This window comes from Cornus florida, unplaced genomic scaffold (genome assembly GCF_030987335.1).
Source record: "Cornus florida cultivar Cherokee Brave unplaced genomic scaffold, ASM3098733v1 CherokeeBrave_3.0.0_Hap2_Chr03, whole genome shotgun sequence".
NCBI classification, from domain to species: Eukaryota; Viridiplantae; Streptophyta; class Magnoliopsida; order Cornales; family Cornaceae; genus Cornus; species Cornus florida.
Genome location: NW_026775573.1, coordinates 1,515,970 through 1,532,114, shown reverse-complemented (window position 1 = coordinate 1,532,114; position 16,145 = coordinate 1,515,970). Strand labels below are relative to the sequence as shown.

Genomic DNA, 16,145 nt, shown 5'->3' with positions numbered 1-16,145 from the left:
TCAACTGAAAGTAGTGATTTTTCAATAGTTTAGAGAGAGGTCGCATTAAGAAAAATTGCTTAAAAACCTGAGAAACTCTCACTTGTATTATATGACTCAAGGGACTCGAATTACATTATCATCTATACCTTTAAAGAGTCTTCAAAAAAGAAGTTTGATCACTTCAGGTACATTAACTGAAAATGAAGCAGACAAATTACGCTTATCTTATAAATTTCAAATTACGTGTGCTTATGATATGGGGTGCTTTATAAAAATTTAAAATATTATTTTTTTTGCCTTTTTGTAAAGATATTTTTTATTTTTGTAAAGATAAGTACTACGTGGACAGCGGATCTTGGACTTCACGTGTATAACACGTGTTCGACTCGAGAATTGAACAGCCTCTCCACGTCTCCATTAACCCCAATTCGCCGCCTTCTATATGAAACCAGCCAGCACTAGGCTTTTCCTTCATACAGTCTTCCTTCTCTCTCTCTAAAAAGAAGAAATTACACTCCTCTCTCTCTTTCTCTGACTAGATTTGGTATTTCGGGTCGCTAGAAGATCGACTATGGCGAGTTTGCTAGGCAAGGCGAAGAACTTCGTGGCGGAGAAATTGGGTGACGTGGCGAAGCCGGAGGCTGAGGTGCTCGACGTGGATCTGAAAGACGTGAGCCGCGAGTGCATATCCTACCACGCTAAGGTGTCCGTTACCAATCCCTACAGTGTTTCCATTCCCATTTGCAAGCTCTCTTACTCCTTCAAAAGTACCGGCAGGTTAGTTCTGTTTCCATCCGTCTTCTTAATCTTTCCTATCTCTCTCAAATATTCTCTCTCTCTCTCTCTCTCTCTATATATATATATACGGAGTATAAAATAATACATATGTTTGTCTCCATCTTCATTTGTTTTATGTTTATTAAATAGAGTGTGTGTGTAGTACACCTCTAAAAATAATAATGTTATAATAATGTTAATATTAAAAATAATGGTGATTTCAACACCATTACTCTCATTTAATTGCATTGAAAGCATACAACACGCCAAAGATTCAGATGCAATAAAATTAATAATTGAATGTATATTATTTGTCATTATATTTTTTGTTTATTTTATAAAAAATATATACTTGATTAAGGGCTTGATTGAAAAAATATATATTAAAATTTAATAAAAATAATCATCAATTTTGGGCAAACTATTTTATACCATAAATACTTGATGGACTTCACCTAATAACAATAACTTATACGGCAATTAAAATTAATGTAATTTTAGAAGATTTTATAGTGTCTGATTACTCATTGCACTTGAATTTTAAAATCCAATTTGTAAAGAGCTAACAAATATATGGAAAAAAGAATTATATAATTAAATCTATTTCTATGTGGTTGTGGTGCAGGGAGATTGCATCTGGAACAATGCCGGATCCAGGATCGCTGAATGGGAATGAGACGACAGTGTTGGACGTGCTATTGGAGGTGCCACACAATGTGTTGGCGACCTTGGTGAAAGACATAGGTGCGGATTGGGACATCGACTATGAGTTGGAATTGCGTCTCACCATGGACCTTCCGGTGATCGGAGAATTCACCATTCCTCTGAACAAGAAGGGCGCCGTCAAGCTTCCTACCCTCTCCGACTTGTTTACTTAGTGACTGAAACCATCTAGATTTCTCTCATGTAAAATTTGCCTTGTTAATGTCTTAATTTGTACTTCTTGCTTGATCTATAAATAATGTGCATAATAAAAATAACCAGGGCGTTTGAGGGATTTTGAATCCATATATGAGATTATAGGATCTATTGCAGCTCCTGTTTGTCTGTTTGTGATCAATCAACGAGTATTTATGTTCTTATCTTCATTGGATTGTGCGTGTTTATTATCTATAATGAGCATTGAACACCAGGTATGTTTAAGGGTGTGTTTGGCAGGGTTGATTTGGAGGGATAGGGAGAGAAAAGAAGGGTAGTGTAAGTTTGTGTTTGGGTAAGTTAAGTGGAGAAACAGGGAGGGATGCTGGGATAGCATCCCTCCCTGTCTCTTATTTGCTTTCTCTTCCATTTTGAGAGAAGACCGGGAGAGAAATTGAAATTATAGTGATTTTAAGATTTTAAGTGATATTTTGATAATACTAAAATTAGCCTCCACAAATCAATATATAAATTTATTATTTCATTCACCTTCTATGGTTATGAAAGGGTAAAAAAAGTAATTTATCTATTATCTTTTTCTTTCTTTTTTCTCTTCTATCTTATCCAAACAAGAAAAGTTATTATTTTTTTTCATTTTTTCTTTACCTATTCAAACACAAATAGAAATTATTACTTTATTACATTCTAAAATTGATGTTGGAACTGTTGTTTGTAACTAGGATTGCAAATGAACTAAAGTCGAGAGTCCTAGGATTGCAAATAGCCGAGTTGGAAGTTTGGGGATTAGTTAGTAACTTCGGGTTCAACTCCTAAAATGCCTGAAAATTTTTTACATCAAAAAAGATTACATGCTTCCAGGAGGACCATTGTTTCTTATCAATCATTAATAAATATTGGAGAAATTATTACATGCGCTTTGACATACCATTGTTCACGATCAATCATTAGTTGATATGCAAGCAAAAAGTTTTAACAATATTATCTTTTGCCTTTTAAGAAAGGGATAGAAAAAGTAAATTACAGTTATCTTATAAATTTCTAACTACATGGTGTTTAATAAAATAATTCATTTTAATTTTAAATATTTAATATATCGTTCAACTGAAAATACTGATTTTTCAATAACTATTGTTTACAGAAAGGTCACATTAAGAAAAATTGCTTAAATTGGGACGGAGGTAGACTCAAATTACATTCTCATTTATACCTTTAAAGAGTCTTAAGTTGATCACTTCAGGTACATTAACTGAAAACGAAGCAGACAAATTACACTAATCTTATAAATTTCTAATTACATGTGCTTAATAAAATAATTCATTTAATTTTAAAAGTTTAAAATATCTTTCAAGGGTATGGTTATCTTTTTACAGCTGAATAAGAGTATCTTCATAGTAAAAAATAACAATAATAATAAAAAAAAAACTTATCATATTAACAAATAACTATTTGAAAATGATTTTAAAATTAATTTTTTTTTTACATAAAATATAAGGAAGAGAGATCCTCACTTCCTTATATATTATAAATAATCAATGATGAATGGTTTGGTCAATAAATTATACCCAACTCTTAACTATTTTTAAATTTTTTAAGTCAGTTTGTAAAATTAATGGCAATAGTGATTTTGTTACGTTGATTTAAAATAGAGATAGGGTAATAATTCAAAATAGTGGAAAGTTTAGTTGCAGTCGCGCTCGCAACTGTCTTTTCACAATCACACTTTTAATTGATCACAATTGTCTTTCCACAGTCGCTCTTCTTATTGATCACATTCCTTATAATCGCACCGTATGAAAATTAAAAATATAAATTTTTAATACAAAATTATCCTTTAACATTTTCTTATCTTATGTCCTTTTATTCTCCTCTCCTTAGTTTTATCCATTAGATCAATAACATTCATTGCCAAAAAAACAAAAAAAGAATATATTATTTTCTTTCTTTTTGGATTGCTAAAATAAATAATATTATTGGAATGAATTATTTTATTTCCATTTTTAATTATATTTTAACTATATATATATATATATATATATATATATATATATATATATATATATGCGCCATATAGGGATTTACGTTTTATCCTATAATCACAATTCATATATTTTTTTTTCCTCACTTAATTGATGTACATGAATATATATAATATATAATATATAATATATATGTATATATATATATATATATCACTTGCTATCAATATATAGCATGTATATATACAGTTAAAATATAATTTTAAAAAAGAAAAGAAAATAATCAATTCTCATAATATTATTTTGGCAAATTCAAAAAGAAAGAAAATAATATGAATTGTGATTATAAAACTTAAACGTGAATTCATATATATATATATATATATATATATATATATATATATATAAATAATGTTATTGATATAAGGGATAAAACTAAGAAAAGGAAAATAAAAGAAGAGAGATAAAAAAAGGTTAAAGATAAGTTTGTCTTAAAAATTTATATTTCTAATTTCTATAAAAATAAGAGACATCTCATAAATAAGGTAACCAAAAATATGCTCGACTGCAATTAGCATTATTTTATAAAAATTTAAAATATTATTTTTTTATTTTTATTTTTGTACATACATAAGTACTACGAAGACAGCAGATCTTGGAACGCGGCGACTTTAAGGAAACCCATCACGTGTATAACACGTGTTCGACTCGAGAAATTGAACAGCCTCCGCGTCTCATTAAACCCCAATTCGCCTTCTATATGAAACCAGCCAGCACTAGACTTTTCCTTCATACAGTCTCCCTCCTCTCTCTCTCTCTCTCTAAAAAGAAGAAAATACACTCCTCTCTCTCTCTCTCTTTCTCTCACTAGATTTGGTATTTCGGGTGGGTAGAAGATCGACGATGGCTAGTTTGCTAGACAAGGCGAAGAACTTCGTGGCGGAGAAATTGGGCGTCGTGGCGAAGCCGGAGGCTGAGGTGATCGACGTGGATCTGAAAGACTTGAGCCGCGAGTGCATCACCTACCAAGCTAAGGTCTCCGTTACCAATCCCTACAGTGTTTCCATTCCCATTTGCCAGCTCTCTTACTCCCTCAAAAGTAACGGCAGGTTAGTTCTGTTTCCATCCATCTCCTTAATCTTTCCTCTCTCTCAAATATTCTCTCTCTAGCTATATATATATATATATTTATATATAAAATAATACATATGTTTGTCTCCATCTTGATGTGTTATATACTCTAAATTGTGTTTTCAATGTGGTTGTGATGAAGGGAGATTGCATCTGGAACAATGCCGGATCCGGGGTCCCTGAATGGGAATGAGACGACAATGTTGGACGTGCTATTGGAGGTGCCACACGATGTGTTGGTGACCTTGGTGAAAGACATAGGTGCGGATTGGGACATCGACTATGAGTTGGAATTGCGTCTCACCATCGACCTTCCGGTGATCGGAGATTTCACCATTCCTTTCTCCAACAAGGGCGCGGTCAAGCTCCCTACTCTCTCCGACTTGTTTACTTAGTAACTGAAACCATTTACATTTCTCTCAGGTAAAACTTGGTTGTTAATGTCTTAATTTCTACCTGTGGTCTCGCTTGAATGATGTGTACAATAAAAATAGCCAGGGCGTTTGAGGAATTTTGAATCCATATATGAGATTATAGGATCTGTTTCAAGTCCTGTTTGTGATCAATCAACAAGTATTTATGTTCTTATGTTTATTATCTATAATGAGCATTGAACACCGTCAATTTAGTGTTTAAGGAATTTGATAAAGTCTGGTTACATTTTTAACAATAGATGAAATTGGGACAAATTAGGGATGGTTCAGCCTAGACAGAGTACATTATTGCATTCTAAAATTGATCTGAAACTGTTGTTTGTAACTAGGATTGCAAATGAGTACTAGGATTGCAAATAGCCGAGTTGGAATAAGTTCAAGTTTGGGGATTAGTTAGTAGCTTCGGGTTCAACTCCTAAAATGCTTGAGAAATTATTACATCCTTCTAAGAGGACTATTGTTCCTTATCAATGACGTGTAAGTAAAAAGTTGAACAAAATTGATATATTTCCTTGGGTATGTGCTAATGATAAGTTCGATCTGAAATCGTGTAATAATTTCTCAAGATGACTATGCTGGAATTTCTCAAGATGACTATGCTGCTTCTTGGAGTATGATGGGTTTAAATTTTAATCTCGATGGGTTTAAATTTAATCTTGATGAACATTTTGAGCATATTTTGTTATTCTCTGCCTAATCAATCACCACCAAGGTAAGCAGCCAAAGCTGGGCTAAATCTCAGGCCCAGTGGCATCTCAAAACCCATATTACATCCAGCTAATTTCACGAAAGGGAAATGAAAAATAAAATGAGTCACATTTATAGGAATTATGAATTTAGAATTAATAAATTGCACAGATCGATGACTCTTTACATCCTTTTTTTTTAGTCACTTCAGAGAGTTTCCAACTAAAACCGATGGCTTATTTTCGTTAAAGATTGTATTACTTAAAAAGAGGGGGAATTATTTCCAAAATGAATTAATTTTCATTTTAGAAAAGGCAAACACTATTATGAGGAGGTTTTTCACTGAATCTATTGATGGAGAGATTAACTCTTTTAGAGCATCAACCTTTTTGTGTGTGTGTATATATATATATATATTTGTATAAATTTGATGTGTCATAATTGATTTACATAAAAGATATTAAATTATTTATTTTTAGTTCTTGTTTTATACCTTTTGTATATATCCCTCAATAACAATCCACCACTATCATGACTCCACATAATTTTTGGAAATATGTTGATGTGCCGTGTAAAAAAGTTACTAAATTCATATAATGTGACCCAAAAAATTTTATTTTCTAAATTATCTTTTAAATTTTGTATTTCTGTTTTTTTACTTTTTAAATTCATTTAATTTTCTTTAAAAAAAGCCAATTCACTTTTTTTTTTTTACACTATACTCCTGAATTTAATTTCTGACTCCATCCTGTATGAGAGTATCATTAAAGTGACTTGCTTTCTCAGATTTTATTTATTTATGAAATCTGATTGTTAGCCTGCAGATTTAAACAGGGCTATGAATTTTTTTTTTTGGGTATTTCTTGGGCAATTATATTCCAACTCACACTATAAATTTCCAAACCACGAAGCAAGAAAGCAACCGAGTGAATCTGTCCTAAGAATTGTCTGCGTGGGACCCATTAGAAGCTTATCTTATTATAGACTTAAACCACACAATATTACTTTCTACACCTTAAAACAAAGGCGGCAAATATCAAACGAAACTTCAACGGATGGACAAGAAAAGTACTCGTAATATGATTCAGCACGCCCTATAACACACACACACACACACAACATGTCCTACCCAAAAAAATTCATTCCAAACCATCTGTTTTGTTTTTTTTCTCTCCCGCATGCAAATCCATTTTTGGCTTACAAGGCTTTTTCGTATCTCACCTGAGTTTTCGAAATAGTGTAAAAAAAAAGTGTTTGGAATCACCGCTATTTGATTCAGACTTGTTCTAAAAAAGTCCGTTCACAAATCAAAACAATGATGGAACACGAGAAAAATCAACAAGCGTACCCCTTAACTCCACTCGGTGTCTACACACGAAGCGACGCGAAATCCGCCATGTCAGAATCCAGAGAGCTTCCTAGAAAGAAGATGATGAAGCTTTTCATGTACATCGCGGCCTTTACCATGTTTCAGGCTATGATAATCTTGATTTTTGTATTGATTGTAGCTCGTGTTACAACTCCTAAGGTTGGCATTAGGTCCGTCACAGTTCAATCTCAGCGTGCTCTCTTCATCCTATAACATGACTCTCATAGTCGAAGTCACGGTCAGAAACAAGAATTTTGGGGATTACAAGTACGACGGTGCGGCGATGAATGTAACCCATGGTGATGTGATTGTTGGTACTGGTTTTATACCGAAGGGTAATGCTAAGACGCAGAGGACGAGAAGAGTGAATGTGACAATGGAAGTTAATGGAGTTCCTGATGCCTCGAGTAACATAAGTTCGGGGATATGGAGGTTTAACAGTAAAACTACGTTGAATGGTACGGTGCATGTGATGAAGGTGAAAAAGAAACACAGGCCAGCAAGAATGAATTGCACTATGGCACTTAATTTGACGAGTAGGACATTTCAAGATTGGAGTTGCTAGCCATTTATTATTATTATTATTATTTTTTTTATTGTTATTATTATTTTGGGTAAGTTTGATTGGAAGGGTACCATGTTTGAGTCTTTTTTTTTTTTTTTTTTTTTTTTTTCTCGAGTACCATGTATGAGTCAAAATAGCCTCGAAGAATTTCTAATATAAGGAGCCAATGTTGTTTATTATATATGTGTGTATATATATTGATATATTTATTCTTTATCTCATGTTTCTAAACTTGAAATGGGTGTATTTTTTTATTTTTTATTTTAAAAAAATAGACTTTATGGATTGGTACTATTCAGGCATTCACACTCAACTGTATCTTCTTGATCTACTTTGTCCCACCACCGAATGAATTTAACACAGCCACACCAAGTATGCAATACCAAAAATATGAAAATGACTATTGAAAACCTTATAAATTTTGGGTCTAATTTTATAAAATTCTCATTATTTTTAAATTTTAATCATAAATTTTCAAAATTTTACTAACTCATCTCAAAAGTTTATGATAAAAATTAAAAAATAGTGAGGGTTTTATAGAATTAATCCTAAATTTTACTAACTCGGCTGCGCTATGTATGGAGGCACCGAGTGGGGCTACCCATGCGGTCTAAATACCATCATGATAGCTAGTAACAACATGGCTCGAATGAGATGGGCGATCCAGCCCCCATAGATCCATCTTTTCCAGCCCATCATACCAATATCTCCCGTCTTCCCCGACTTTGGTTTCTTGGCCGGGATAGCAAGAACCATCGCAATCTGAGTTGCAATTTTGGCTAGACTACTAGATTGATGAGAAGAGATCAATTTGAGTCAACAAAAGTGGGCCCAAGACCACCTTAGTGGGACCCAAATTGAGCCTAGTGGACTCCACTCTAAGTAAAGATAATAATCAAATATCGATTTAAACTGACTGAATCAATCCATTCATAAAATTGTATAATAGTTTCGAACTCTTGAAAAGGGGTTATGAATCGCACGGTATAATCAATACGGCGAACCATCTTATAGATGCCATGAACACTGTAAATCATGATTCAATATAATTAATTACAGACTTGAAATAATAGCATCCAAGTCTCTATTATAGCATCAAGGGAAAAAAAAAATCCAAATAATTATGTTAAAACTTGAAATAATAGCATCCAAGTCTCTATTATAGCATCAAGGAAAAAAAAATCCAAATAATTATGTTAAAACTTAAAATAATAGCGTTGAAATCTCTAATTTTTTTCTTTTTTTTTTTTTTTTTTTTTTCCTTTGGCTTTATAGTTGGTTTATGAAAATCTGATTGTTACCATGTAGATTTAACAGGCTATGAATCTTTGATAATATCAATTCTCGTTTTATTTTTATTTGGGTATTTCATTGGCAATTATATTCCGATTCACTAGAAATTTCCAAACCACCTAGACGGGACCCATTGGAAAGCAACCGAGTGAAGGGCAGTCCCAAGAATTGTCTACATAGGACCCATTAGAAGCTTCTCTTATTGACTTATACCTATACAATATTACATTCCACACGTTAAAGCAAAGCCGGCTAATATCAAACGAACCACAACGTACGGACTCGAGAAAAGTATTCCTACTAATACAATTCAACACGCCCCATAACTTTCAGCGACACACTATAAATACATAACATATCATACCCCAAAAAATTCCATTCCAAACCATCTCTTTTCGTCTCTCGCAAACCCATTTTAAGCTTACAAAGCTTCTTCATTTCTCACCCTTTCTGCCTTTCAAAATAGCGTAAAAAGAAGCAAAGTCTGATTCACAAAACAAACAATGGATCACGAGAAAAACCAACAAGTGTACCCCTTAGCTCCACCGAGTGTCCACCCACGAAGCGACGCAGAATCCGCCTGGTCAGAATCCGAACAAGAGCTTCGTAGAAAGAAGAGGATGAAGCTTTTCATGTACATCGCGGCCTTCGTCGTGTTTCAGACTATTGTAATCTTGATTTTTGCATTAACCGTAATGCGTGTTAAAACTCCTAATGTGAAAATCCAGACGGTCACTGTTCAAAATCTCAACCGGGACTCTTCGGCCTATAACATGACTCTCATAGCCGAAGTGAGGATCAAAAACAAGAATTTCGGAGATTACAAGTATGACAGTGCCCCCATGAATGTAACTTATGGTGGTGCTATTGTTGGTACGGGCTCGATACCCAAGGGTAAAGCGAAGGCGAAGAAGACGAGAAGGGTAAATGTGACAATGGAAGTTAGCTCTAATGGAGTTTCCGATGCTTCAAGTGGTATCAGTTCGGGGATCTTGTGGTTTAACAGTCAAGCTACGTTGACCGGTAAGGTGCATTTGATGAAGGTGATGAAGAAACGCAAAACAGTAAGAATGAACTGCACTATGGCAGTTAATTTGACGAGTGGGGCAATTCAGGAATTGAGCTGCTAGCGATATATTCTTTATTTGAGATTTTATTTTATTTTTTTAAAAGCTGAAATAAAGAAAGATATACATGTACATGTAGATTGAGTTTGTTGTATTTGAATAAAATTATTTTATTCATTTTCTATTTTTCAACTGATAATAACTGAATGAGCAGCTGTCACTATTTTGTGAGTTACATTTTATACATATATATTTTTTTGGGGACACAAAAAAAAGTCGGAGACAAATTATAAACTAATATATATATATATATATTAGTTTATAATTTGTCGCACGTCCTTTATTACCAACCCTATTTTCTGTCACTCAGGCTCCCTGTACACTTAATTTATTAATTAGGAAAACAAAAAAAAAAAACCATATGATGTATCCTTTTAATATCACTAATTTGATTCTAGAAATTAATCTAGCACAAAGTTGATAAACTAGTACTATGAATTAAATTGGGGAGACAGAATAGTGGAGTTTGAACCATAACATGTACGTTCTTGTTTCAAAACAAGATTTACAAAATTATAATACAACGGTGAGTATATATTGCTCTCAAATGAGGCCAGCTGGCATGGGTTCAATTTCTCTGCTCCCTTGATGCTTAGGTCGATCGACAATCTAATATGAAACTCTTTAATGAAAAATACATATTACAAATACTATGCTTAGAAGCACAGAATCGATGTCAAAAAAATTTCAATTTCAAATTTAAGGAACCAATATTATGCTCCCAAACGTAACATCAGTTTGCAGTGCGACCCTAATCCTTTCATATTACTCAATCTTACATTCACATATTATAGTGCCCATTTCAACACTTTTATGTGATTGCGAAGCAAAGCATGTTTTAGAGCTTCAATTATTAAAAATCTATTATGGTGGTGATTAGAAAGTATAACCTCTATATATATATATATATATATATATTAGGAAAAGGCACGTGCGAAATACGTGGTGAATATTTTGTAACTTATTAAATTATTTATTTATTTTTTTTTTTTTTTTTTGTTATTGATTTGAAACTTGTAACAATAAACCTTACAAAAAATCTACAATTTTTTTGTAACTCTTTTAAAAATTAATTAATAAATATTTTTATATATTAATAAATAAATACTAAAATATTTTGAAATTGGTGGAAGAGTTTGAATTTTGTAAAGTAATAAATTCTTTTAAGTTTTTATATTAATACTAAAATATTTATATTTTATTTTTTTATTAATTAAGAAATTATTTTTATTTTAATACTGAAATTGGTGGTAAAGTTTGAGTTTTGCAAAGGAATAAATTCTTTTAGGTAATTTGTAATTTGAATTTTATTAGGTAATATTTAAAAAATTTATATATACATATATATAATTTAGTAATAAATTTTTAGATAATTTTAATTTTATTAGTTAATTTGAAAGTGGTGATTTTAGAAACAAATAGAAAAAATTTTCAATTAAACAATTACCTATTTAATTTTAATTGGTAATTTATATACTGATTTGAAACATCTTTATTGAATTTCAATTAAATAATTTTCTATTTAATTTTAATTGGTAAGTTATTTTATTATTTGATAAATTATTTTATTAAATAATTACCTATTTTATTTTAACAATTAACTTGTTTATTTTATTTGGTAACTTATAGGATTTATTTTAATTGGTAACTTATTTTATTATTTGATAATTATTTTATTATTATATATATAAATGATTTGAAACATATTGATTGAATTTCAATTAAACAATTACCTATTTAATTTTAATTATTAATTTATTTAATGATTTGTAAACAATTTCCTATTTAATTTTTAATTATTTCCATAAAATTCTAAAAATTACCTAATAAAATCAATCACCACTTTCAAATTATCTAATAAAATTCAAATTACAAATTACCTAATAAATCTATTTTCTATAAAACTCTAACACAAAATAGATTTATTAGGTAATTTGAAAGTGGTAATTTTAGAAACAAATAGACAAATAGGTAATTTTTAATAAATATTTTTTTTATTTCGTGTTGGAGTCTTATAGAAACTCTTTTAATAATAGTATAAATTTTTTTAGAAACAAATAGATAAATAGATAATTTAAATTTTATTAGGTAATTTTTATATCAATTAATAAATATTTTTTTATATTAATAAATAAATACTGAAATATTGAAACACTTTGCATATTTAAAATATTAAAATATGTACTCTTTATCTCATATATCCAAACTTGTAATTAGTGTTTTTTGTTTTAATCGAATTTATGGATTCTTACCGTTCACACGCAAACTTTATATTCATCAACTCTGTCCCACCGTGGAATGAATTTTCACACAGCCACACCGAGTGTACCAAAAATCCAAATGTCTATTGACCAAGCGATTAGCATATATACACGTTGATCTTGACAAAAAATTTATTTGAATTCAATGGATAGAATTATCTAATTAATCGAATTATATATAGTCCATTGTGATGAACAACCAAATCAGTTAAACCTCATATATTTGACAATATATAGCTTATATCCATAAAAGGGTAAAATTGGAAGAAATTATTACATGCTGCCTTTGGTCCCAAGCCAATTATATGTTGACATATAAATAAATAAATAAAAAGAGATTATTATTATTATTACAAATTTATTTTTATTTTTTCTAACATACAAAAAAAGTGATATAAAATTGACATATTTGTGTGTCAATATGGCCCATGACCAATATTTGCAAGGCAAATAATAATTCATCCGAAATCGACAAGCAGGACTCAATAGTATAACTGTAAGGGTGTATTATATAATTTATATATACATACATGTATATATATAATATATTTATATGTCACATCATTCAGTGGGAACACCATATTGGTATAGTCAAATTTAGCAAACTCATTGAAGAAAAAATAAAACTAGCATGTTTCATGGCGACTTCCTCCTATCAAAATATTCAAAAAAGTTGACTTTTTTTTTTTTTTTTTTTAATTAATATTAACGTTTATCTTGTTCAAATTACAGCATGTTGCACTCATATAAGCTTACACATTATTAATATTTTTGCAATTAGAAGCCTCTCGTTGTGAAGTTCATGGATCCTCTCCCAGTTATAGAAAAGGCTAAAGAGAATCATGTAGTTGAGATTAAATTGGTGGATAAGATTTACTAAGATTTTGTAGTCAAGATTGAATCACTAAATGAAATTCATTAATAATGAACAACGTATTATCATCAAGAGGTGATGTACGTCATCTCTATTTTTTATGGAGTGCCGAACTTCTTCCATGCTGAAAATAATCTAAGTCTCCTTGTGAAACCTAACTCAAATTTGAACGGGACTAAGCAATCGTAGTTAGGTGCATCCAATACGACTAATTTTTTACACGAATTATTAGCTTAGAGAATTTTGACACATTAAGAAATCTTTAATTAATTTTTCTAAGTAGCCAGCAATATTGACTCTGATGCTAATTGAGTTAGGGTCTTTCCCTTATGATATTTTGAAAAACTAAAATGACCCCAAAAAATCTTTAATTAGTTAACACGACTTAGTATGAAAACGAAAAGTGTAACATACTAGCATGTGTTCATAGAATGGTCAAATTTGTCGATGCCTTTAATCGCTACCATCATAATTGCCGTTACAGTTAACCATACCACCAACCACTAACTAACATTTTCACCCATTTAATTGAGTGGAAAGACTTTAAGACGTTTCAAAGTCGACTACACAATACATAGGTATATGTATGTACACATTCACTAAATGGCCTAATAATACACCTTCACTAAATGGCCTCATAATATTTTCTTGTCTGAATGTGGACCATATATAATTAAATTTCAAATAATGCTATCACAGCTTTACTGGAATAAGAGACCTGAAATTTTCTTATTTAACTATTATGTTGTTTTTGGTGTGTAGAAATGAAATGTTCATTTTAATATTTTATTTATTTGGTATGTAATTTAAAGTGAAGATGATCATTTTATTGGAATGAAAATTCATTTTAAACATATAAAATGGTCATTTCATTCCCAAGTAAATTTTTTAAAAAAATTAAATTCTCAAAAAACTCTCATATTCCAAGTTAAAAAATCATCAGCATCTCTGTCACTACTGTCATTGTCTTCTACCACCACTACCACTACCTTTCACCAAAACCACCGCCTCTTTTTACCACCACCACCTCTATTGCCTTCCACCACTATCACTACCATTGTTGTCCCCTTCAATCACCACATTGTCGTCGCCTCTACTGTCTTCCGCCGCCGCCGCCACCCCCACCGTCACCACCACCACCACCAACTTCCACCACTACCATATTCGACAATCACCACCATCACCGTCACCACCGCCACCACTGCCACCATCACCGTCACCACCGCCACCACTGCCACCTTCCATCACTGTCACCACCGTCGCAGCCTTCCACCACCACTACACCTCGTCTCTACCATTGCCTCTTCCACCATCGCCGCCACCTCCACCACCTTCTACCATTGCCACCTTTACCTCTACTACCACTGCCACTACCTTCCACCACCACCACCATCGTCACCTCCACAACTCTCGCCGTCTTCCACCACCACCACACCACTGCCTTTCACCATTATCACTACACTTCCACCACCACTGCCACTGCCACTACTACCACCTTCTACCAACACCACTATTGCTTTTTACCGCTGCCTTCCAATGCCACCACCTACACTACTATTGCTTTCTGCCTACACCACCATCGTCACTGCCATCTACCACCACCACCATTTCTTTTTTTAAAAAAAAATTATAGAAGAATGTTATTTTGTTATTTTAATTTATTCGTCACTAAAATATGTATTTTGGAGAATTTAATTAAAAACTCATTCCATTCTCAATAGAGTAGTGATACTTACACTGATTTATTGTAGTGAAATGTCTAACCAGAAGTTTCTGATTGGTTATTTATGCACAGTACAAGTAAGTGAAAGGTCTTACTCCCTTATTTGTTGCATAGATGAACTAATTAAAATAAGTAGATCTAACAATTCACTACAACAAATTTGTGCAAGAATCATTTTCCTTCTAAATTTTTCATTGATCCAACCAAAGATTAGAATGATTATTATCATTTCATTCCTATACGTTTTATATTTGCAACCAAACAATATAATGAGAATGGTCATTTCATTACATTTCCATCTTCATTCCATTTTCACTTACATTTTAGGGTAAATTGCTAAAAAAAACCCCATTGACTATTACCCAGTTGCAAAAAAAGTCCCTTATGAATATTTTTTGTAAAAAAATCCCCCTCGACTATCCCAATGGAGTGTTTTTAACTGATGTTTGTTTAAGTGATTTTTGAAACAATTTTTCTGACAAAATTACCCTTTAATAGATTATTGTTTAAACAATTTGTTATTATCATATTTAAACAAATTTATCAATTTAAATCTTTATCATTGTATTTATAGATCCAATGAAAGTACATGAATGTTGCAGAGAGTGACATATATAGCATCTTCCATATTCAATATTCAAATGATCTTATATATTCAAATAGAGTGCATGCCTCTTTTTTTTTATGATTGTAACTATTATTGATCTTATGTTTATGCTTTAATTTTGGCGGTTTGAATTCGCCATTAGAAAACATGGCATTTATTGGCCATTTGAACACCTGGCATTCTAGATCTCCATTAATATTTATATTTTCAAGTGTTCATTTGTGACACCATCTCCATCATTCAAAACTATAATATCATAAAATTTATGATCATATATTATTATTGTATTTTCAATCATATTCTCCCATGTTACCAACTAAACAATAGCACGATTGAGTTCAAAGATTTAAATCAATTTCTGATCTTTGAAAATGAGAAGAGTATATTCTAGAGAAGATTCACTTCTATTAAATTATCCTGATGTATATATGCAAGAAATAAGCAAATCATCATAAATCTA

The 16,145-nt window shown here is 31.5% G+C and overlaps 3 protein-coding genes across 3 annotated transcripts; all 3 read left to right on the top strand.

Annotated features, from left to right (window-relative positions):
- The first annotated feature begins 405 nt into the window (after positions 1-405).
- On the top strand, positions 406-1,847 carry LOC132298960 (late embryogenesis abundant protein Lea14-A-like). The gene is made up of 2 exons (XM_059795349.1): positions 406-759; positions 1,385-1,847. The coding sequence occupies exons 1-2, from the start codon at positions 554-556 to the stop codon at positions 1,635-1,637; spliced, it is 459 nt and encodes a 152-aa protein (XP_059651332.1). The 5' UTR covers positions 406-553; the 3' UTR covers positions 1,638-1,847.
- A 2,542-nt stretch (positions 1,848-4,389) lies between these two features.
- LOC132298958 (late embryogenesis abundant protein Lea14-A-like) lies at positions 4,390-5,381 on the top strand. Its single transcript, XM_059795347.1, has 2 exons — positions 4,390-4,723; positions 4,888-5,381. Exons 1-2 carry the CDS (start codon positions 4,518-4,520, stop codon positions 5,138-5,140), a joined length of 459 nt encoding a protein of 152 aa, XP_059651330.1. The 5' UTR covers positions 4,390-4,517; the 3' UTR covers positions 5,141-5,381.
- A 4,101-nt stretch (positions 5,382-9,482) lies between these two features.
- LOC132298590 (uncharacterized) lies at positions 9,483-10,344 on the top strand. Its single transcript, XM_059794991.1, has one exon. The coding sequence runs from the start codon at positions 9,597-9,599 to the stop codon at positions 10,221-10,223; it is 627 nt and encodes a 208-aa protein (XP_059650974.1). The 5' UTR covers positions 9,483-9,596; the 3' UTR covers positions 10,224-10,344.
- The last annotated feature ends 5,801 nt before the right edge of the window (positions 10,345-16,145 follow it).

Bases quoted from the DNA above. Each gene is read 5' to 3' on its own strand.
- LOC132298958 (XM_059795347.1), top strand. From the start codon at position 4,518: ATGGCTAGTTTGCTAGACAAGGCGAAGAACTTCGTGGCGGAGAAATTG. The intron at 4,724-4,887 runs GTTAGTTCTGTT...GTTGTGATGAAG, and splicing joins TCCCTCAAAAGTAACGGCAG to GGAGATTGCATCTGGAACAA.
- LOC132298960 (XM_059795349.1), top strand. From the start codon at position 554: ATGGCGAGTTTGCTAGGCAAGGCGAAGAACTTCGTGGCGGAGAAATTG. The intron at 760-1,384 runs GTTAGTTCTGTT...GTTGTGGTGCAG, and splicing joins TCCTTCAAAAGTACCGGCAG to GGAGATTGCATCTGGAACAA.
- LOC132298590 (XM_059794991.1), top strand. From the start codon at position 9,597: ATGGATCACGAGAAAAACCAACAAGTGTACCCCTTAGCTCCACCGAGT.